The sequence below is a fragment of the Ciconia boyciana genome, chromosome 2, assembly GCF_034638445.1.
Source record: "Ciconia boyciana chromosome 2, ASM3463844v1, whole genome shotgun sequence".
NCBI lineage: Eukaryota > Metazoa > Chordata > Aves > Ciconiiformes > Ciconiidae > Ciconia > Ciconia boyciana.
Window position 1 is genome coordinate 42,012,734 of NC_132935.1, and position 24,230 is coordinate 42,036,963.

Sequence of the window (24,230 nt, forward strand, 5' to 3'; positions counted from 1 at the left end):
TTAAACTGATCATTTCTTTCTCTAGAGGAAAACTGAGTGCATGTCACAGACAGATTACTGCTTTGGAACTTTGTCACAGAAATAGCAGCGATAGTCTTAGCAGGCCACTAATATACTACAAGTATGTCCAGACAAGGAACGTGTGTTTCACAGCTGACGATGTCAAAATGCCATTCAGTTTCTGTCCACCAAGTGGCACCGTTGGCAAACAGTTTGCCCAGCAGCCCCATGGCTTCCTTATTTTTAATATAGTTTCTTGTGTTCTGCTCCTCTCTTGCATGATTATTATAACTGGCAACAGGCTCGGGTGATAATACACTATTCTTTATTTATTTTTAAACTGCTTTGCTACTCAGACAAGAACCAACAGCAAAGACAAGCTTCCTCTTTCGAACGTAACTGCTTAGCACCACTGTTCCACTGCTAAAATGACACGGAAAGATATTGTTTTCATATTGCTAGTATCTCTAGTCACGAGAAACTTCAGATTGACTGGAGAGGTTAATGTAGAAGAACATATACCTTCTGGAATATCTCCATCTTTTCTTCCCCCTCCCTCACACCCCACAGAAACCAGTAGTACAAATAACACTGCAAAATGTGCGTCGCATCTATAAAAGAAGACATGGCCTAATGCCACTGGTAAGCTCAATTTTTTTTTTTTTAATGTCTTGCTATATATATCGTTTCTTAAAATGACCAGCTGAAACTGTGTGCATAATTAGGTAAAAGCTACATGTTTTTAAAAACTCTGGATTAAGTAGTGAACAGCACGCAAAGATCCTTTCTGATTTTTAAGTGTTTTAGTTCCCTGTGTTGTCAAAAAGATGAAAACAGGAAGAGTGAACTCTGTCAAAGGTGAAAAATTTCTTTCATATGCAGTCAGTGTAGGGGAAGGGAGAAGGGAGTACCTCCAGGGAGCAATTCATTTCATTTATCTCAAACACCTATCTTGGGATAGAATGAATTGTTCTCTCATGGCGTATTTTCTCTCTGGATTGATTCATGGAGGGAGCTTGATCATTGATTCACATTGAGACTAATGCGGAGTGATGAGTCGCACTGTACATGACTGAGGGATGATGAGAGTGCTGCAATGGAACCTTAGTTGTACGCTTTCAGCGTTTGCACGTAAATTTCAGTCTTCAACAAAATTTTTGTCTCAAAACACATGTAAACTAAATAGACATTTGACACTTTACCTTACTCCATTCACTTAGGACAAAAAAGTATATCACCTGTGCTTAATCAATGCAGACAGAGCCAATCTATGGACAGCTATAAAGCTATTTGCTCAGTTGGGTGTAAACTGAATGCTTTTATGATTGGAAATAGGAAAGATCAAAATGTTAGACTTTGTGGGAAAAACTGCTACCCAGTTTAGAGTCTTAAGTTTTAGATATTAGCAACTGGAATATTCTGTTAAAAAACATTAATATTACAGCTTGTCAGTAATTGCTCTCATTTACTTTTTCCCCCCTTTAACTTCTAAGGGACTTGAAGTATTTTGCACAGAAAATGATCTATGTTCTGACATCTACTTGAAATTCTACAACTGTCAAGATCGAGATGAACTCTATTTCCTTATTGCAACATATATAGGTTTGCAGTATTTATTTATTAATGTAGTCCATAGTACCTTGTGAGGGGAAATTTGTCTGGGTTTTGCTCTGTTGATTTGTGGGAAGAATGAGAAGAATAAACAGATGTATTAGCCCTAAAAATTTTTGATAGAAATAAGCAAAGTTCAGAATGAATGTTGCAAAGTTGCATATATTCTGTTTGTGTTTGAAGAGCTGAGTGTGAAAGCTGAGACAGCATTATTAAGGTGAAACTAATTCTTTTGATTTGCAACTTGATAGGCACTGTTGTATAACCCCCCCCCCAAAAAAAAAAAAAAACCCCAACAAACCAGACAAACAAATGAAACAAACAAACCCCTACAAAACACTTTATCTTCAAAGCAAGGGGTAAATAAGATCCACTCAGCTAAACTGTGTTTTGCTGAAAGAATATAGACTGACTTGTGGGTGGATCCCCCTTGCCCCTGGTTAAGTCAAAGTAAAAATCCTATTGAGAAAGTTCCTGTAATGAATTAATTTCCAGTGCGCACATAAATACCTGAACTTTCCTCAGTCGCAGCAGTGGCAGATGAAAATTACCATTCTGAAACAGTTAAATTCTCATTTCTATTAAATCTTGTATGTATTAATTCCTAGAAAGTGATACATATCTTTTGCAGATCATGAACAGAAGCTTTCTAAAAGGCTAGTGTGTGTCCTGGAAAAACAAGGAGAAAAAGCTAATAGCTTTTCCATAATGCTGCTACAGTGAAACATTGAAACTCATGTTTACTGCCAATATCGAAAGTGTTTATGCAAATTTTGTACTATTTTCTTATTGTACCAGAGCTCCAGTTCTGTTTTAATGAATTTGCCAAAATATCAGTTGACATTTTCCCCACTTCACAAAGCAAAGTGGAAAGGCCACAAGGGAACGACCACTTCCCTGAGAATCGTTTTAGTCTTTTAGATTTTCCTTTTGAAAAGGAAATAGATTCTGACATTATTTTCTCTGTTACTGAAATAACTGCATGCTGTTACCCTGCTTCAGACTTTGTTTTCTGGATAACTTTCAAAGATAAAATTTCAAGGTGCAGATGAAGATGATGATGTTGAGGTGCTGGAGTGTATCCAGAGAAGGGCAACGAAGCTGGTGAAGGGTCTAGAGCACAAGTCTGATGAGGAGTGGCTGAGGGAACTGGGGTTGTTTAGCCTGGAGAAAAGGAGGCTGAGGGGAGACCTTATCGCTTTCTACAACTACCTGAAAGGAGGTTGTAGAGAGGTGGGGGTCGGTCTCTTCTTCTGAGTAGCAAGCCACAGGACAAGAGGAAACAGCCTCAGGTTGCGCCAGGGGAGGTTTAGATTGGATATTAGGAAAAATTTATTCACCAAAAGGGTTGTCAAGCATTGGAACAGGCTGCCCAGGGAAGTGGTTGAGTCACCATCCCTGGAGGTATTTAAAAGACGTGTGGATGAGGTGCTTAGGGACATGGTTTAGTGGTGGGCTTGGTAGTGGTAGGTTAATGGTTGGACTTAATGATCTTAAAGGTCTTTTCCAATCTAAACAATTCTATGATTCTATGTTGTTTCTGGAGGTTAGAAATAAAAAAAGTGAGCCCTTTCTCTAAAGGTGTTTGTAGCACCTCAGTAGCTGTGTCTGACAGCAGAAGATCCTCTCTTTGAAGGTGCTAACACTTTTTATGTGTAGAATTTAAGGTACTAAGGTGAAGGGAGGGTTGGAATGTGCTTTTCCAGACTATGCTGAGCTAAAATAGAGGCCTGCAATATGCTAATCTGAATTCCTTTCCTTATAGTTAATAATTGTAGTGATAATATTTGAATAATTTGATGTTCCATAGAAATCCTAAATCTTTAGCTTTGTGTTGTAGCCTTCAGCAGTAAATGGTGGTAAAAGGTACTTAAAGACTTTTAAGTAGGAGGAAGAGCAGCCTGTAACACAGATGCAGTAAAACAAGCATGCAGAAGTGTGCCGTATAATGCTTTGTATGGCAAGGATGTGGTTTCACTGTGATTACTTGATGATTGGACAGTTTCTTGCCATTGTGCAATGGTTGCAGTCCTTCCATTCTGCTATTGCAGGCACTTGCCAATGTGCTGTAAACTGACTCAATGGAAGGAGCAATTTTAAAAAAGGCAAACACCCCCCTCCCCCCCAAAAAAAACCAAACCCCCCAAAAAACCTGTGCAAAACTACCCTTGCCACCCCCATTTCTCTTGATAAACCTGCCACACACAGGACAGACTAAGATAACAAAGAAACCTCTTTAATTTCATTTTAAGGTGGAGGGACAGAATGAAATCAATATTCCCAGGTCATTTTGTTGTCCAGCAGCATATCTTTGTATTATGGCTATTGAGTAGAGAGTATAATGTAGTTTTGAATTTCTTGAGTCCCTACATAATGCTTCAAACAGAAGCTCCAGGTACATAATTCTTACTTTCTTGTGTGGTGGTCAAGTTTTATCTTCCTCTAGTCTCTCTGTTTCAGTGGTTCTGAAACTACTTCCTGTTTACATACATACATGACTTCTTTCCACAGGTTATTGTTAGTGGGCATCCTTAGTCGTCCAGTAGGAAAATACTTTTTTTTTTTTTTCTGTCAACTCTAGCAGAACTACTTCTAGAAATTTGAAATCTTAAAGGTTGCTTGATTGCCAAGAGAGCTGTTCATGGTCTGCAAATATTTTCCTATACCACCATAAATGTTAAAGTTCTTTCTCATCCATTGTTTCTATGTTTGGTTTCAGCACTCCTGCATGATTTTTTTGTTGTTGTTGTTGAATGCAAATTAGGCCTGTTTGAACAGATCTTCAAATGTATAAAGTTATGGTAGCTATTGAAACGTGAAGTTACCACTTAATTCTGACTTGTTCTTTTAAACAACTATGCCCTTAATTATTTTATAGTACTTTGCATAATGTTAATCACAGTATAATTTGGGAGTAGAACTCCAAACCTCAAAACTCTTAATGTTTTCTTTTATTTTAGAAAATCATATGACAGAGCATACAGCTGAAAGTTATATGTTGCAATGGCAGCGAGGACATATATCAAATTACCAGTATCTTCTTCATCTCAACAATCTGGCTGATAGAAGCTGCAACGATCTCTCCCAATATCCTGTATTTCCCTGGATCATAGCAGACTACTCTAGTTCAGTATTAGGTATGTGTATACAAAAAGACATGTTAGTGCATCATGTCCAACCTGAAATGTCTCAAGGGGTTTTCTACTGCGTAAAGTTCATGGTATGTGGAAATGAACCTGGCATTAGTGATCTTAGATGTCGTCTTGAGCACTTACCCTTACTGTGCAATTTAGTGGACACAATACCTCACCTTTTTCTGTTAAATATTTTGCCCTTCACATGCAGAGTATGTACCAAGCATCTGCTTGGTGACTTTGAAAATCTGCGATACTGAGCATTCAGACACTTTCTATGATTCTAATAAATGCAAAAGAACCAGTAAAATGGCTTTTTATGGAACAAGTCGGATGCATTGAAATGTATAGCATCCAGGTGTTCTCTTACAGTTCTTAGCATTGCAAGTTGAAAGGAAGAGGCTAACAAGGCTTGTGCCTAAATAGGCTCCTTGATTAAGGGTCTTTCTGGAATTTGTCTTGCAAGTTTGTCCTTTTGAGGATTGTGTCACTCTACAAGGAGTAGAGTAGCGGAATCTCATGCTATTCATCAGCACCCGCTCAAACACTCCAATCTGATTGTTTGGTGGAACTTAACTTAATAGTTAATGAGTAGGAAGAAGGCGATACCAGCTGCTTTTGTGCCTCAGGTAGCAGGACCTGTATTGACTAGATGATGTTAAGTTAAAATAGCTGTCGTGTATATGTAACTACTATCTCTTAAGCAAGAGGTATGAGATTACGTCTGCTTGGAAGGAAGAAGATGAGTAGCCATTTACAGTAAGACTTTATTCTTTTGCAGTTAGGGAGCAGAGAAAATTACTGGAGGGGTTCTGTGTTGTTTCTTGTTTTGTTGCTGTTTGGGGCTTTTTTTGTTTTGTTTTTAAATATTGATTAGAGTACATTCCTGTCTAGTAAAATCAATGCATAGAGACTAACTATATTTTTTTTTAGATCTGACAAAGCCTGAAACATTCCGTGACCTTAGTAAACCAATTGGTGCCCTGAATAAGGAAAGGCTGGATAGATTATTGGTATGTATATCTTGGCTTTTATGTACTACACATTTTGGGCCTTGTACATATTGGCAATAAAAGGAGCTTTGTCAAGCAAGCTTTGGGAATTATGTAGATATCTAAAACTAACTAGAAACTTATCAGAAGCAAACTTAGCTATAAACATACCTCATTTATTTTCAGCTTGATTTTCATCAGTACTCATTTTGTCAGTACTAATTTAAAATTATTTGAGTCTGTTTCCTCTCTCTTGCTACTGTTTCATACGTATAGGCTTTTAAATGTTTTACCTCACTTTTAAAATAAAATCCCCAAATCCATTTAACTATTTTACCTGCATTTGTATGGCAGGCACTGAGATACTATAAACATGTACAGAAATATAAAACTCCAAGACCAATGGATTTAAATGCGTAATGTAAAATACGTGTATGAATTAAACAAGACAAAGTAGTAGAAATCTTAAGTACTTCCATTTAAGAAAATGCTGGCTTTGAGGGAGATGACTTTGAGTATTTAAGCATTAAGAAAATGCTGACTTTGAGTACTTCAAAGGGGGGAAATCTGGATCCATGGAGATCAGAGCACCAACTTGAAATTTCCACATGCAGATAACGGTGCACAAATTTCTTCCATTTCTCAAAGTAGGCAGGCTTTCTTTTCAGAAGCAGTCAAACACATAGTTACAGGCTTAGAAGGTCCTCAGTTTCTTGGCTTTCAATTATTTTTATAAAATCATTGTCTCCTATGGTAAGTTAACTATTCAAAAATAATTTACATAACATAAGTATATATAATATTTTGGAACCTTTATTAGTTCTCAATGAAGCATTAAAAAAAATGTTGCCAGACTAACTGCATTATATTGACAAAAAAGATTAAATATTTCAAAATCGTAAAGCTTCCTAAGGTTGTGGAGGGTAAGAACATGATCAATATTATGCTTTCAATAACAGTAAATGAAATTTTCTTTCTAAGATCTGACTGTTTCCTCAAACTGTTAGCTGCCTCATACTTGCTGCAGTAAAAGTAATTTTATTTAGATTATGATAGGTTTTAGGGATAACGCATAGGAGTTTAAGACAGGAGGGAATCCTCCAAGTTGAAGTCAATATGTTCTTCCATGGTCTCATTAAACTTCATATGAAAGACAAAAAGGAAGTCTTTTGTTTGCACTCCTTTGAAGTTGAGTCACTGCAGTTACGTGTGAAAGTGAGAGAACAACAAAAAGCTGAAAACCTGATAATTCTGGATGATAAGTTATAACAACTTTTTCACCTTATTGATTCACTGATCTGATTAAAGCTGCATGGTTATTAGAATTCAGAGTTTATTTTATCGTTAGGAAAAAAAAATTGAGGGTAGTCCTAATTGTGTCTTAAAAAAATAGTGTGTATGTGTTCAATATTGAAGGAAAGCAGGAGTGCTGATTTCAAACAGACCTCTCTTTCTTCTTCATATGTTGCAGACACGTTACCAGGAAATGCCAGAGCCGAAGTTCATGTATGGGAGCCATTATTCATCTCCGGGTTATGTTTTGTTTTATCTCGTTAGAGTTGGTAAGACAGCTTTTACATGCTCTCTGAGCAGACAGTTGCTTCCAAAGTGGACAAGATTTGGAGCAAGCTGATGATTTTTTTTCTTTCTCCTTAGCCCCAGAATACATGCTCTGTCTGCAGAATGGAAAGTTTGATCACGCTGACAGAATGTTCAACAGGTTTGTTTACATTTTGTCTGTAACTAGGTTGATTTTTGTTTTCAAATATGCATCAAGGGAGGGCAAAGCCTTAAAAAATAATTTTTTTAACAAATGTGTGATTGATATGTGTTATCTAGTCTTGCAGAAACCTGGAAAAACTGTTTGGATGGTGCAACAGATTTCAAAGAGGTAAATGGCTGGAAAATGGTTGAAGTCCTTCTTGGTATCTGTGCTAAGCTTTCTGTTCTCGGATGTCTACTGTTGATTTGAGAGTTTTGGGGTGGGAGTGGGGTGTGTTTTGGTTGTGGTTTTGTTTTTGTTGTGGGTTTTAGTTGTGTGTGGGTTTTTTAAGGCTGTTGACTGCATTTTATGAATCCTTTAATGTTTTTAACATCTTCCTTTTCTGTAATTCCATGATTGCTTGCCTGTGTCTGCTTTCTGGCTTTTAGTTTGACAGAAGTGTCATTGTGAATGTTATTGGAATAAGTGGGAATTACCAGAGTGGATTAAGGCTGAAAAGATGCAATTTTATGTATAGTCTGCTGGAATCTTGTAAGGAATTGGCTATATTACAACATTACATCTGGAGAGGTTAAACTATAGAAGTTTTATTTTAGTTTTTTTGAGCCTTATAAAAACAATAACTTGTAGAATATGTTGAGAATGATTAACTTTCAGATAGTGGGTGCTGTTAAATAATGCTTCTTTGATAAAAGAATTTAATATAGTGATACTTCTTTTAAAAAAAAGTCCATAGTTAATGATGATGGAATTAAGGTTGGTTACCTATGGTGGTCTTTAAATAATTGACTTAACCTCTGAAACTTTTGTCATCATTCTAGTTTTATTCTATATTTTTGTCTTGACTCTTACCTGATGTCTTAAAAATGAGAAGGTAGCTATGCAATGACAGTTCTGAAGATACCCTTAGATATTACAGATTCATAAGTCACACATTACATGTTAAAAATATTTATGCCACTCTGAATTTAGCTCAGAGAATTGCCATGAAGGTAATCAAGAAGCCTAAAAGTAGTTGGAAGGATAATGGGAGGAAGTTTCCAGTGCTTAACCGACAGAGAAGAAAGCCTGGAAAAATTACTACCCAACTTTAGGGCTTGTCATATGAACTTTGAAAACTTTCAGTTTTTACTGACTGTATTCTACTTAAGTGATCAAAGCTAAGCTAGTTTCAAAATTTCCTTCTTTTTTTAAATTTTTTTAAATTTTCTTCTAGTTGATTCCAGAATTTTATGAAAACGATTCTAGTTTTCTAGTAAACAGTTTGAAGTTGGACTTGGGAAAAAGGCAAGGTGGAAAGATGGTTGAAGATGTAGAGCTTCCCCCTTGGGCATCAGGTAATAATAGTCAAACTTTTTGTATTATGAATTAATTCAAGATTATCTAGATTCCGGGGATGGTGGTTCTTCTCTCAAAAATGCCCATTCTATTTTATTCTGAAGGAATTTTTGCTTTAAAACACTGACATAATTAATAGTTGTGTTGAATTTTTATAGCAAATTTGTGGTTTGTTGTGGGGTGTTTGGGGCTTGGGGTTTTTTGTTTGGCTGCTTTTTCAAGAAGGAAGAGGAACAGAGATGGATACCAATACTGAATGGGATATCTTCTCCTTTAATTAACCTTTGTCCTGCTAGGTCCTGATGACTTCCTTCAGAAGAGCCAAGAGGCTTTAGAAAGTCAGTATGTATCAGAACATCTTCATGAATGGATTGACATAATATTTGGCTACAAGCAGAAAGGAAGTGAAGCAGTTGCAGCTCACAATGGTAAGTATACACTTTATAGGAATAGCAGAAAAAAAAGGGATGCTTTAATTAGCCAGGGATGGTAAATAACAGCGTACCTGTAATGTCTGATTTGTTTTGAGCGTTCATAACTATGCTTTGAATGCTTGGTCCTTAAAGAAAGTGCAGTTCTTTGTTATTGGAACTAGTGTCTTATCTAGTAAAATCTATTGCCTTCATGGTGATTTGCATCTTTGAAGATGTACTTAAGGTGGTAGGCAAGAAGATTGTACAGCATTGCTGTTACTGGCTCGCACAGCACGGTATGGCAGTGTAGTATGGAAGCAGTGTTTCCCAATTAAAAATGGGAGTCTGTAAGGTGTCCACACAAACATGTATTTAACTTTCTTACACTGTAATTGCAGTGTGATAATTTCAATGCAATTTTTCCCCCTCCTTCTGAGAGGATTGGCAAGGGAAGGAAAGGGCTAATGGGCTATAGCTCTTTAGGAGCAAGAATGAAGGAAAAAGTATGCAGGTGACTAGGTTTGTCCTTGTGTACAAACATTACCGCAGTAGTATATGTACCTTTTACTGTACATGTGGAAAATTTCACTGTTTGCAATCTTATTCTGAGCATGTATGTAGTCATTGTAAATGCTTACAAAAGGGGATGTTATTATGTGTTTGCTATGGTGGTGTGTTTAATTTAGCTAGACCTAATAGTAATATCAATGATTATTCAGCAGTTTGATATTTAACTGTGTGTGTTATTACCTCCTCCAATAAGGAAGTGTCCTCTTGGTAAAGGAAGATTAGCAGATCAGACTTACAGGGTGTTTATTCCAGAAGCCCTGATCCTTTTGAAGGATTACAAGTAACAATGTTGAGATAGTTTGCACTTAAGAAGATAGAATAAGTTTAAAAAGAAAACCTTACTATGACAGTGGGGAGGGAAGGAATAAGCAACTCTTCATTTTGGTAGTCAGTGCTTTCTACTTCCAGGGTAAGATAATGTGATTTGTTTTGTGGTATTTTTTGTTGTTTTTTCTGGTTTTTGTTGTTGTTTGTTTTTAATGTGCTTCCCCACATATCCTTAAATCATGATTGGCTGTATTTTAGGTTTGCAGGGTTCAGCATCCAATCATACTGTGACCGTAAGTGTCAATTACAATGTGCAAGAGGCTTTGCATATGGTAAATCATCATTTAAATTGTGGCACCTATAATTTTCACCTCTCAAATGAGAGCACTTTTTATGCACAATGTGCTTCCTCTGCTGCAATGTGGATTTTTATTAGTGTAATGAATTGCAGACACTTGGGTAGATAGGAGAGACAGAAGGAATCTGTGTATAAATGAAGTTATGTCAAAATATAAAGTAAGTATTCTTATGGAGAGGCCCCGAAGTAGTTCACTGTGTAACTGCTATCCTCATAGCAAATGAACAGGTGAATAGGCAGACCTTTATGATAATTCTTTACTACATTTTGTTTACCTGTCTAGAAAATAACCAGCGATCCAGTTATGCAACTGTGCTTTATTTTCTTTATTGGGTGTGTGGGTGGTATTTAATGAAGCTTAAATAAGTCATCCTTCCTTTATGAAGGACTGACTTCTGAAACTTTCTCTCAGTCTCTTAGAAATCCTAAACTTTTTTCAGGTAAGAAACCCAGGATTAAAACACCAGATCTCAAACTCTATTGCCTGCTGAAATAGCTTAGTTGCTTAAATATAACCAAGTTGAGTAAAAAATACAACTTTTTTTTTTATAGTAGGTATGCAAGACAAAGAAAATGAGCCTTGTATATCTACATTGTACAAATAAACTTTTTTTTTTTCCAGTGTTTCACCCATTAACTTATGAAGGAGGTGTGGATTTAAACAGGTAATGAACAAGAATCAGAATGTTTTTGTTAAAGCAGTTAGCTAAATTTCTCGGTATCCCTCCAGATTCTCTTCTGGCTGTAAAAGTGCTCTGTACATGAATGGTGTAGCTCTTCTATTTTAGAATCTCAAATATGCAGAGAACCAGCATCAAGTTCTCAGTTTTAGCATGCATTTAAAGATTGTTACTTGAACATTTCTTCAGTCTGGCTTTTGTGAAATTGCTTTATTTTTTTTTAATTGACTGTCATTATACATAAACAAAATTATGAAGCTGTCATATGACAGTCTGTCACATCTGTGGTAAATCAGTTCTGTAAGAATTTGTGATGGCCTATAGTGCTGTAGTAACTGCACATGCAGGCCCATGCTTTCAGGGGAGGGGAGGAAGAAAAAGTACTTGCCTACTTGGCTTAATTAAATATCTTGTTTTTGTAAAGTATTATGGACCCTAATGAAAAAGTAGCTCTGCTGACACAAATCTTGGAGTTTGGACAGACACCAAAACAGTTGTTTACAATTCCTCATCCCCGAAGGATAATACCGAAGTTGAAAAGCTTGTCTCGAACATCTAGTCACAGTGTTTCCATAGCTGAGTCTCCAGGTAAATGTGTAACAGATAAACTGATGATGTAATGGATATGTAATTCTGAGAAGTTCTGTATCTTTCTCCCACAGGATCTCATTATACAACTCTCCTGGCCACTTTCCCTGTAAGCCAATTCAAAATAAATCCAAGAACTAACTGTTACAGAAAAACTGGCAAGACCAGTTTCAAATTTGAAAATACAGGTGTTGTCCTGCATTTTGCCTTCTGTTCCAGTGGTCTCCTCTGGGACTGTTCAACCTCTGCTTTTGAAGCTGTGGGAGGGCTATCATCCCTGGCCTTTCATGACACTTCAAAATCAAGCTGATATGACAGCAGCTTCAATGACCATATCTGCAGGCACTCTAAATGTTTAAAGATTTGTTCAATTTTTGAACAGGGATTTTTTGGGGTGACCGATTGGCTTGGCCTAAATAAACCCTAAGAACTTAATAAGCATCCAAATTTTTTTCCTTTTCCATGACTTGAATGAAAATCTATAAAGAAATTACTTTGTTTTCCCTACATACTGTAGGGACAATGTTGATTGAATAACTTTCTTCAAGAAAAGGGTATGTAAGGCCATCACAGGCTTCTCTTCAATTAAGAACGTAGACCAATTCTCTGAAACTAAGATGCTATGGTCCTTATCATATGTATAAATTGGACTGAATCTTAAGCTCAGGTATCACACGGAAAGGTTTTTCTCAATTGGTTGTCTTCAGTTCACTTACCTTTTGATGGCTTTCATTTTAAAGCAGAGAACTGAAGTTGAGTGGTACTTAGCATGGCAACCTGTAGCATCCAAATGGCAAGAGTGGCTTTGAAAGTTGAATATGGTGATAATAGTGTTCGTATGTGTTAAATAGATATGGTGGTATGCTGCCTAATTAACTCACAGATCAACAGTTCCTGTTGGATTTGGCCTTTTTATAGTAATTGACATCCAATTGTCTAAATTTTGTTGTGGTTTTTTTATCCCTTAACTTTTGCAACAGTGCAGTGAAATGAAGTTGTGACATTCCTAACAGAATGCAATAGAATAATAAAAGCACATGATGTACTGTAGCAGTAGATGGCTTTCCTGGTACTTTTCCATATGGAAAGCTCTTGACATCTCAATGGAACACCAAAACATCTCTACAGAAACGTTTTTGGGTTTGGCTTTGGTTTTTCCATTTTGGAAACATACTCTGTAGTCTCCAGTTTAAAAGCCCTGGTTTGGGGACTAAAATCATATTTTTGACTGTATAAGTCCATGCATTCAGGAAGGGATTTGGAAAAAAGTTAGTGATCTTGTCACTGTCTGCATTAGCCAAAAATTCTTGTTCCTGGAGTTCTGCATGATTTCTGTATGCTCATATTTATGTTTGCAACTTCAGCTACCTAGTTATTTAAAATCTGTCTTTTTATTTTCTATTTGTGACGAAACTTTATTGTGGCATTCTATTGCAGTTTCTCCAAATGAAGAATCATTTGAAGATTTGACAGAAGAAAGTATAACACTTGCTTGGAACAATATTGCCAAACTAAAATTAGATGAGCAATACAAAATTCACAAAGAGTAGGTACTATTCCTTTCTTTTCACAGTCAAAATTGTTCCATTTAATTGGGGGGGTGGAGGTATCTGCATGTCAATCTGAATGATGGGTTAGGGTTTAAGGTAAATACTTTTCTTTGTGAGCCAGCTCATTGATTTGGTTACACAAGATGAGTTTGAGTATATGATGGATTATCAATCCAGAAAAGGTATTTGTCAGCTTAATTTTTTTGTTGTTGTTCCTTATACAGCTCTAGAGCTAAGTTTGTTATCATTTTAGTACCTGAAGCAGATATTGATTACCCTTTTCTAAAACTGTGATAGCAGCAGCCAGATAAAGACTTCCATTTATTTATTTATTTATAACCCCAGGAGGATCTAACTTCTTTTTCATCCCATTTGATTTGAAAGGTTAAACCACTTAAGTTCAACTGATGTACACCTTGAGTCATTGCTGTATGAATAGTTTGCCAAGTCTCCAACTATAGGTTTTCACTTAATCCAGGTACCAAACTACTGTTCTGATGGATTCCTAGGGAGCCACGAGTCAGCAGGGGCACTTCAGGTGAACTTTGAAATACCTAACAATGAACAACAGCAGCTATATTTTAAAGAACAGATTTTCCTTTTGCCCTATCCCTTAGTGGCTGGACTAGTAGGAAGATTTCTTACTACCTTGAGTGCAACTACTTTCTTGGTGACTGTAACCTAATCTAGAAAAGAAACATTCTCTTGTCCAGAAAACAAGGTAATATTCATAGTGAGAAAGGGCCTCTGTTACCAGGTTGTTAGGGTTCGGGAAATCCCGATCCTGAAAACAGACTTGAATTTCAGCTTCTGAATCTTTTTTCTTTTTTTTTTTTTTTCTGAAGACTGCTGAGAAAAAAATAGAAGCAGGTCTGTATAACAGAATTTTGGCTGTGCAGAATGGTCTGTGCTTCCTAACAACTAACTCCCTGACATAAGCTATATGTCTAAATTTCTAGACTATAGTGACTTTGCCAGTGTCAAATTTGAGGAGAAAAGACATGCAAGTTCTGATTCCTGACACTTGAGGTATTCAGTATCTGCTTGTAGGCAGGTTCCTGACTCTTTTTGTAGCTCATCCCAAATTGTAAAGACTGAATGTGAAACTATTTATCCTCTCACATGGGCATGTCCTTTCTGATGAGGATGAATTTCTTGCCAAACAATATGGGGAACCTGTACTGGTGTTTCACATATTATATCAAGGTATATTTTTGTCTCTAGGCATATAAAACACCACTGTAGTGCTTTTAATCTCCTTGAATGTCTTAGCTCTTACAGAGATCAAATAACAAATTTCAGCTATAGTCAATTTACAGTATGGTGGTTAAGTTTCAAAACCTATGAAATCACCTATAAGCTTACTTGTATTAAACAGGGCAATTACTGGAATAGCAGTCACTTGCAATGGGTCTTCTGTTTTCACTACATCCCAGGGTAAGTATTATTGCAGAGGTATTTACTAGAACCTGCAGTGTAAATGCAGGTTAATGTTTTGTGAACAAAATAGCATGAAACTCTGAAATGTAGTTAAGATTGAATCCCATTAATATCTTCACTGAGAACAAAATGAAGACATCATTAAATGCGATATTTCTGGAATCACTGAGTTCTGTATTTTTTTACAGTCATGAAAGGAGTGGCCCTAATCTTCTGCCAAATTCAAGATTCTTGTTTTCACTTCATGCTCAATACTGTTTGAGAGAATTTCAGTATTCATATGTAAAGGCTACTTCTGTTTGGCTTTTGGATTGTCACCTTTGCAAGTCACCTATTATAGAAATTAAGTTAAATATATCTTTCTTGTAATTAAATAGCTTAACTACATGAATTTGTTAAGTTTTAGATTACTTTGACTCAATGATTTTAATATTATCTATATCTAGGCTTGGGAAGGTGGTAATTTCTCCCTTTTAGATACCAGAGTTCTCTTAGAGGGCACAGGGGAGTCCATCTGTAACTGGTGCAAAACAGGCTAGTTCCAGGCTTAAGTCACAAGCTCTATAAAGAGTTTCTCAAAGACTATAAGAAACATATACCTACTTTTCATAGTAAGATATTTTAATATTCAAACAGGAGCAAAATTCCTAGCTTCTATAATATAAAACAGTCCTTTTATCTTCTATTTTGTTCATTATCCCCAGATTCAACTTTGAAGATGTTTTCCAAAGAATCAAAAACAATCCAGAGAAGTGTGTCCTTTTCAAACATGGTAAGTTGCTGTCAAAATAAAAACAAGATCATTGGGAATCTTCTGAAAGCTACTCACAGAAATGGCTGTTAGCATACATCAATGCCTCTTTTCTTCCTCAGCCTACTCAGTTGTATTGTGTGTGAATAATTTAGCAGAGTGAATTGAGACTCTCTGTCAGGCCTCTGGGGAGACAGAGTGCATTATGTGAACGCAGGAAGGGAGTGTTCAATGGTTGCACTTCTGTGTTAGCTCTGTTCTGAGTTGCCCTGCTGTCCAGAGAAGGGCTTGTGGTAGACAAAGATAGTCTGTCATGAGCAGAAGAGTCTTCCTGAACAATCTTGAACTGCCGTTGGGACCAGAATCGCAAAGCTTAAATTCTGCCCGTGTGCTCACATCCATCATTGCCTTATTGCTCCCAAGTGATTGAAGGCTGTGAGTCAACCAGCAGAGGAAAACCAAGCACAGGAAGTAGAAGCAATTCTGGGTGAATTTGAGCCATCTTTCCTCAATGAGCAGTGATCTCAGCAACCTCTGAACAGCATTTTTCCCCTGCTTCTAAACCAGAACTTGGAAAGAGATTCTATATTTGATTTTCCATGCTTTAGCACAGTGGCCAGACCTGGGTCATAGAGATTCACTCCCAGTTGTCATCTTCAGAGTCCTTTGTTGAGGCAAGACGCTAGGATCTATCAGCCTTCTCTGTACCCTCGTCTCTAGAGGGAACAAAAAAGGCAAATGGGTTGCCCAGACAGAAGCCATAGCATGCTCTAATGAGTCCCCAAGTAAGTTGCAGGATCAAGACCCCATGGCCTGCCATGGCACACACTAGCATGTGAATCTAGATACAGCAATTCCTAATGCTTAGCCAAGGCTAACTTAGGAATGTCACTTCTTGGCACTGTAAAAATGGACCTCTTTGCTCAATCCTAAGCCAAAAGTCAGTTTTTCATGAAGAGGCCTTGCATGCTCTTTTTTTTTTTTTAATTCCTCCCTTCTCTAGTTTTGGCGCTGATCTGTTGCAGCAATGCTAGAAGCAGTAGTCTTTTTACAGTCCAGCAGCTTACTGGTTTTTTTTAGAACAGATCTAAAACATGACCAGTAATGATACTAGTAGAAGCACTGGGATGATTTTTCTTTTTTCCTTGCTGCTTCCAGTGATGGCAATTTAACAGAGCAGCTGTCTGTAAAGCATGTTTCTTGTTGAGAATAGCAGGAATTAGATAGTTAAGTTTCTTGTTTGACAGAGCTGAGCTGCTAAGTAACTGTCATGGAGAACAAACATCAAAGGAAACCTTCATTTTTAGTTTCTGTTAGCTGTTTGCTCCTAGAATTGACAGTAGCTTACAAAATGAAGAGCTGACCCAGTTTCTCCCGAGTGAGGAATTACATACCATGTCCTTGAAATACCAGCATTTTGAAAATGGAGATCCATCAGTTCTGCATGTATTTCTGAACTTCAGTGCTACCTTTATATTTACCAGGGATTAAGTATTCTTGCTGTTCAGTGTCCAAGCTATAAGGTTTTTCTTGATTAGTGTTCATATAACACCTGTATGTTGTGTGTATAGAAGGTTAAAATGCTTCTTGTTCTCCAAAAGCATGTTAATGTACTTCTGTTTCATTTAGGGTAAGAAATTGAACACTACTTTTTTTTTTTTTTTTTCTTTTTCTTACAGGCTTTGTCATCTTGTCTAATCTTACCAGGAGATACCACTGTCATAAGTTCTTCATGGGACAATCATATGTGTGTATTTAGTTCCTATTGACTTTATTGAATTAAATGGAGTGCTTTGGTCATTATGTTTATGGGTTTAGATAATGATACAGAAATTCATTGTTAAAACGCAGTGTCTATATTTCTACTTTTTTCAGTAGATTTCTGTTAGAAACTGTAGAAGCAAAGTTACTTTAATCTATTTAGAAAAAAACATTTAAGTTTTCTGAAGATGTAATGCTTTTATAACTTTTTCCTGTTAGATATTTTTATTCGATTGCATTTGGAAGACAGCAAGACATCTTAATGGGACATGATGATGCAGTCGGTAAGATCTGTTGGCGTGATGGGCGTTTATATTCTGCATCTTGGGATTCCACTGTGAAGGTTTGTATATGGGTTTGTATTCAATAACTTCAATAACTATTTATGGCTAGCACTTTGTAATATTCAGCCAGCCAAATGCTTTGGAGTGGATGTACCTGTTGTACTAGAATAATAACTTAGCTAGTATCACAGTAAGTTTATTTCTAGAATATCTTCTTCATTTAGCTTTCTCTCAACTCTGTTTCAAAGCTGAAGTGTTACTTTAAAGATATTTCATTCATTCTAGCTTACTCTAAATGGGGGAGTTTTGGAGGCAAACTGTATTTGTTGGAGGAACTGCAATGTTTCGTGACCTTGGCTGGTGATTCTGTTTGCTGAGTGGAGTAGGCTTCTAAAATGTTTAATATTTTTGTAGCTTATGTTCTTCAGCTAAGTAAGTGGACCAGGAACTTGCTAATCTAAAGAGCATGCCTACAGTTAGGTGGAAAGATAATTTGGAAGTTAGAGACAGGAAAGGATTTCCCAAAGCCTTCCGTGTATGGCTTTTTAGTAAGTATACATTCAGTGCAGCAATACATCCATAGTTAGGTAGGCTTCTGTAAGCTATCTGGAATCAGCATAGTCATGTTTAATATGTGGCTCTGCTTAGGGTGAATGACTTCAGGTGCCATTTCAACTTCAGGTTGCTGTATTCTGCCATGTAGGCAAGGCCCACAGTTAACACAAGCAGCCCTCCTTGTAATGTGAGAATTCAATACTGAAGAAACTCATCCAGACTTACACTAATGCTTCCTTGAGCAAACTTAAATATTTGTGTTGTAGGTGTGGCACTGTGTTCCTGGAGAGACCTTGAGCAATAAAAAACACCACTTTGAACTGCTTGCAGAGTTAGAACACGATGTTAGTGTAAGTATGTGGATAGAGCATAGTGTAAGTGTAAGAGTATAGAGTATACTGTAAGAATCTCAGAATATGAAAATTAGTTGCTCATTAAAGTCAAAGTCAAGATCTAGTGGTAAAGCCCAAGGATTGGGTTAGGGGGCTGAGGGGGTCTGTTGTTTTGGGAAGCGTGTGTGTAGCGGTTTTTGTTCCGTTTTGGTTTTTTTGTCTGATGTGTCCTGCACCAGTGTCCCCTGCTTCCCTGGTTGAAAGGTCCACTTCTGGAGACTGAAGCAACAGCATAAACAGAGGTTTCTTAATTTGTCTTGCTTGGCTTGTATGCACAAAGTGCCAGGGGGGACAGCAAGGTCTGGGGTTTTTTGCTTGCTTCTTTGTTTTTGAAAACAGACTAATGTTTTTCAAGTATTTTCATTGTTACAGCTTCTTTATGTAGCTTTGCCAAAGGCAAGCAAATGAAAAATAATTCCTCTGACTTGTTTACCATGCTATAAAATAGATTAATGAATTTCACTGTAAATATATAAACACATTGTGTGCAGTGAATCATAAATGTGTAACTGCACACTTTTATTTATAGCCTCTAATGTCACTCTAATAGGGTATTTAGAATTACTGTGTTTTAAACCTTCTTAATAGTTAGGTTTTTTAACAGGTCACAGCATAGGCAAATACTGAAACACTTCTGATAACATTTAAGAACTGTACCCAAGAGAATTGGAAATGACTGATGGCTAGGAAGTTCTTTAAAAGTAAAGAAGAACTTTACCCCTTAAGGGTAAAGTCTTGCATTTAGATGGAGAGTATGGGTACTAAACGTAGTCTGAAATGTCAATTTACATTTCTGATTCTGCAAAGAAAAAGTATTTTAAAATATCATCAAAGGGACCTATCTTTTACTTTTTATAGGCAGGATTTTTACTAATTGTACTTAAGGATGTTGCAGAATTAAATGTAAAAGCTTTTTGTAAATAAGATATCATCTTATGGATAATGGGCTTGCTTTGTGTATGTTTAAAACCTGTCTCAAGATGGCTTACATGAAAGAATAAGAAAATCATGGGATGTTTAACTTCCTAGGTAAATACAATTGACCTTAATGCTGCAAATACTATACTAGCATCTGGAACCAAAGAGGGTACCATTAGTGTTTGGGATGTTACCACAGCAACAGTGTTGCACCAGTTGCCATGTCATTCTGGGACTGTGTTTGATGCTGCTTTTAGTCCTGGTACGTTGGATTTCAGTTTTTCGTATGCACTGTTGGGAGTTTCAAAGGGAATCTTATTCCTGGTATCATGTAACATACCCTTGTTGTTGGAATTACTACTTTAAGGGGGATGCTGAGATGCTTTGGATTGACACGTGTCTCCATTATAAAGAATTTATTAATTGTACATAAGGCCATACTAGACTGTAGACCAGTGGTCTAGATTCTAAACCAATTTTGTTTATCATTGCTTGCTTAGAGACTTAATTTACAGTAAATTATCTATAAATAAGTAGGTCAGGCAATGTCACATCTAACATGCTGTATCGCAGACTGCTTTGGTAACTAGAACTGAATGTCTAAACATGCTTTTTTGTTGTTTCTTTTCGCATTTTTCTTTTGTACAGACAGCAGACATCTACTCAGCGCAGGAGAGGACTGTTGTTTTAAAGTAATAGATGTACAAACTGGAATGCTTATATCTTCTGTAACCGCTGATGAGCCACAGAGGTAATTCTGAGAACATACACATTATGAAGCTGCATGGCCAATTTAGTTAACTGTGGAGATGCTTGATGGTTGGTGATAGCAGAATGGAAAGAGCAGTAATACCGGCAACTTTGTTTCATTGAATTACTTTTTAAAGTGCAAAGGCTGACATTCTAGCTTGTTGTGTGCATTATGATCAAGCCTTCCAAACTGGGACAAAACCAAACAAGTATCTAAGTAAATAACTCATGGTTTTTTTCAACAGCAACTTTAACGTCCATAAAAGATGATGGGACCTGTAGCTAACCAGCTCTTCCAGCAGCTGAGCTACTGAAATTTCTAACAAGGAGACAGTTCTTTTACTTGAATTATCTCTGTCAATAATCTTGATTTTTTTTTCTTCTTTTTGTTTTTTTTTTTTTTTGCAATGCTTCCTTTTTGTTTTGATTAATCTATGAAAAGTTTGGCTATTATAATTAAAGAGTGATCACTTTTTTTCACAAACCAAAATGCATACAGTTCTTTATGGTTTACCAGGTAAACAGATGTCAAAAAATAGCAGCCATACATGGAGTATGCTTGTTGGTTTCTTGTGTGTGTATACATAAATATATATGTATATGCATGTGTATATATATTTTTCTTCAGTTATTTCCCTGAAAGTCCTCTTTGCACTTCAAGTGATTGTTTCAGGCACATGAAGTGACAGAAGTGAAAGTGATGGCTCGTGAGAGCACTTGGGTACCATACACAGCTGACTGGGTCCTCTTCTGTTACGGGAATATGCTTCATCCTTCTGCCAGGGGAAGGTCTGGCTGGGTCTGGGGCAGTCAGAAGAGCAAGTTTGGGTCATGACCCTTTTAAAATACTTTGGGAATAACCGTTCCAGAAAGACTGTGTTAAAGGGTAGTTTCCTTCAGTTTCATACTTCTGTTTTCAATTCTTTTTGGCTTAGTCAATTTGGAAATGTTTGGCTCTCATTATACAAAAGCTTGAAGTGAACTGATTTTAGACTTACTTGCAGGTGCTTCAAATGGGATGGAAATACCATCTTATCAGGAAGTCAGTCTGGTGAATTACTGATTTGGGACCTTCTTGGAGGAAAAGTTATTGAAAGAATCAAAGGACATACAGGTATGCCTGAACTATTCCGGTTCTCAAGTTGAATGGAAGATTCCTCTGTTCCAGCTCTGTTAGTATTGAAAAGTTTGAGAGTCTTCTGTTCTGTCAGTGGGCTGTTCTTGATGTTAATGTTAACTGGAACACCAGAACTAAAAGTAGGTCCATATGAGCCTCCTAGGAAACTTAGTAACATTGGAGGAATATTGCTGTTTACAAGACTGACCAAAGGTAAATGACTTGGAATTTTTCTAATTCACACAACATCACAAAAGTCAACATTTTTCTGCCTCATAGCCCTAATAAAGTGTCATATTAGACTGCGGTGTATATTTTGTCAAAGGCCATCCAGCCTGTGAGTCTATCAACAAATTAAGTGAAGTTCACTAGAGAAATTTGTTTTGGATGGGGATTTATAGGCTTCTTAAATGTATCTGTATAGTCTTCAGTACATTAGCAACCAAAATGTGTGAAGGAGAAAAACTATCTATCTCAGTTTTACTCAGTTTGGTTTTTAAGGCTGCCTTCATGAACAGTTATTTCAAATTTACCTACTATAAGCTTGTACTCTGGAACTTGACCTATATAGAGATCATTCTGTAGCAAGAGGAATCTTTAGAAGTGGGCTTCTAGGCATATGCTAGATGTGAATGCACTTTTAATGTAAGTCCAAATGGCAGAGTGAAAAATCTCATTCTAGAGAAACCTCCTCCCCTTATCCCCATGAATCCTTTAGCCAGTGTGCCATCTGCATTCTACACTGCAACTGACAGTGCCTCAGCTGACTTTGGGTAGTCGTGGGACAACGTAGCATGAGATCTTTACTGTGAATAAGAGCTGCCACCTAGAAGCCTACTAAAATTCTTTTTAGCATATGTGGTATCGATGTAGTCCAAACTAATGATCAGGTGATCCTAAACTCTCTTAAAACGATCTGTTCCATCACCTTGAGTACTACTTTTATTTGCATTTGGATTTACTTGTTTGGTTGTTTTTTTTTTTCCCCAGGTGCTGTAACATCCATGTGGATGAATGAACAGTGCAACAGTGTTATTACAGGAGGGGAAGACAAACAAATCATGTTCTGGAAACTGCAATACTAAGTGCCTTTCCCTCCAGACATTTAAATGAACTCTTATTTTAAACCAAACCTTTTGAAGGAACTTAACTGTGTGCAATGATGGCTGCTGAAGTTCAACCAGATAGGAAGCTTTGTTGAACTACAACTTTCTATGTTATGGTGACTTCACAGAGAGCTCTTAACTTCCATAGTGTATGCATTTGTTTTTCATGGACTGTCATACTGAAAATGCTTGTCTAAAATAATATCTGAGATGAAATTAAAGACCTATTTTTCTGTAATTAAAGAGCTCTTAACTTGTAGTCATTGTTTGATTTATATAGAATGCATCATAGCATGCTGTTTCAACTAGTTTCAAAGAAGCATTTGCATTCTTAAGTCTTTAAGGATGCTTGCAACTTAGTGCCATATCTCATGGCATAAGGTATGTACCTCTTGTGTAGTAAACCTTTCTTCCTCGTGAAGACATGTATGATGGTGAATACTACTTTGAACACTTACTGCTGAGGCAGCTGTTGGTCTGAGCAGTGGTCAGTCTAGTCTACTATCTGGTCTCCAAATGTGGCTATTTGCAAAGGCCTAGAGAAGAGTAAGAATGTATTCTATATTGCTTTTTCATATTGAAGAACAGCACTAGTGTCTGCTCCTAAGTAAAAACTGGGTAGATGTGAAGATCAGCATTTCAATAATAGATTGCTTTGGGCTCCAGGGATTTCATAGCAAAGCAAACTAGCTTGCCAAGAAAATCAGAGATGACTGCTACAGGCCACAAGTCCTGTGCCCATAAGGGTGAATCATGCCAATGCTATGTGAAGTCACCAATTACTGCCAGTAAGTGCTTGCCACAGTGATTCCAGAGACATATCATTTAGTAACCAAACAATGTAATTAAAATGGCTCCCAGGATGAGTTTGAGCACCACTACAGCCTGAAGTAGTGTAATGGTTTTCCCTCAGTTGCCATAACTGAGGAATTCCTTTGAGAAACAGGAAGCTACAAGACAGACTCTTCTTGACAGGCACAGCTGAGCTGACACTGCTAAACTAATCAGTAATCCTAGATTGCACAGCTGAAGCCTGGAACAGAGCATAAAAAAAAAAAGGAAATCACTCACCACAACTGGTATTTAACTTAAGATCACTTAACTTCTTAAAGTCTCAGTTGAATATGCCTATGACCTGCTCTGGTGGGTTGACCCCAGCCAGCAGCTGAGCCCCCACTGAGTTTCTCACTCATTTGCCCCACAGCAGGATGGATAAGAGAATCAGAAGGGCAAAAGCTAGGAAAATTTGTGGGTTGGGATAAAAGACAAGTTTACTAAGTGAAGAGGAAGGGGGGGGGAAGTGATGCAAAGGCAATCAATCATTCACCACCTCCCCACCAGCAGACTGATGTCCAGCCAGTCTCCAAGCAACAGCTACTTTGGAAAGACTCCCCCGAGTTTATTGCTGAGCGTGATGTCAAATGGTGTGGAATTTTTCTTTGGTCAATTTGGGTCAGCAGTCCCAGCTGTGTCCCCTCTCAGCCTCTCGGCCACCCCCAGCCTACTCACCAGGGGCAGGGGACAGAAGCAGAAAAGTCACTGACCCCGTGCAACCACTGCTCAGCAACAGCACAAACACTGGTGTGTTATCAACACTGTTTTAGGCACAAGTCTCAAACACAGCACCATACCAGCCGCTATGAAGAAAGCTAACTCCATCCCAACCAGACGCAGTACACCCAGCAAGCTGCAAACAGTTTTATAATGAAATTGTATAGTGGCAATTAGTATGTCTTGTAGAACAGCAGGCAGCTATCCCACATGTTAAGCTGAAGGTATGAAAAGAGTTAAGCATATCTTGTCTAAAGTATCCCAGCTCTACCCTTTTAAAACATTTCAACATTGTAGGCAGTGAGCTTATTTAGAAAGCTGTTTTAAACTGTACTTCCTGTCTTGTCTGTGACCTCAACTGAACAAGCCTGTCTTAGCTCA

The 24,230-nt window shown here is 37.3% G+C and overlaps 1 protein-coding gene across 2 annotated transcripts in view; it reads left to right on the forward strand.

Annotated features, from left to right (window-relative positions):
* Window positions 1–22,546, forward strand: part of NSMAF (neutral sphingomyelinase activation associated factor) — a 41,370-nt gene extending 18,824 nt beyond the window's left edge. Inside the window, exons 11-31 of one of the 2 annotated variants that reach the window (XM_072852435.1) lie at window positions 571–642; window positions 1,494–1,602; window positions 4,572–4,748; window positions 5,679–5,758; window positions 7,209–7,299; window positions 7,394–7,457; window positions 7,577–7,628; window positions 8,677–8,797; window positions 9,095–9,226; window positions 11,029–11,071; window positions 11,511–11,674; window positions 13,112–13,220; window positions 14,603–14,661; window positions 15,369–15,436; window positions 17,095–17,162; window positions 17,396–17,519; window positions 18,282–18,365; window positions 19,437–19,587; window positions 19,974–20,076; window positions 21,080–21,189; window positions 22,183–22,546. In XM_072852435.1, the coding sequence (XP_072708536.1) occupies window positions 571–642; window positions 1,494–1,602; window positions 4,572–4,748; window positions 5,679–5,758; window positions 7,209–7,299; window positions 7,394–7,457; window positions 7,577–7,628; window positions 8,677–8,797; window positions 9,095–9,226; window positions 11,029–11,071; window positions 11,511–11,674; window positions 13,112–13,220; window positions 14,603–14,661; window positions 15,369–15,436; window positions 17,095–17,162; window positions 17,396–17,519; window positions 18,282–18,365; window positions 19,437–19,587; window positions 19,974–20,076; window positions 21,080–21,189; window positions 22,183–22,277 (2,076 nt within the window). In that variant the 3' untranslated portion in view covers window positions 22,278–22,546. Of the gene's footprint in view, window positions 1–570; window positions 643–1,493; window positions 1,603–4,571; window positions 4,749–5,678; window positions 5,759–7,208; window positions 7,300–7,393; window positions 7,458–7,576; window positions 7,629–8,676; window positions 8,798–9,094; window positions 9,227–11,028; window positions 11,072–11,510; window positions 11,675–13,111; window positions 13,221–14,602; window positions 14,662–15,368; window positions 15,437–17,094; window positions 17,163–17,395; window positions 17,520–18,281; window positions 18,366–19,436; window positions 19,588–19,973; window positions 20,077–21,079; window positions 21,190–22,182 lie in introns of those variants that run through there. The other variant, XM_072852436.1, reaches the window with a different exon arrangement.
* Window positions 22,547–24,230: the final 1,684 nt, after the last annotated feature.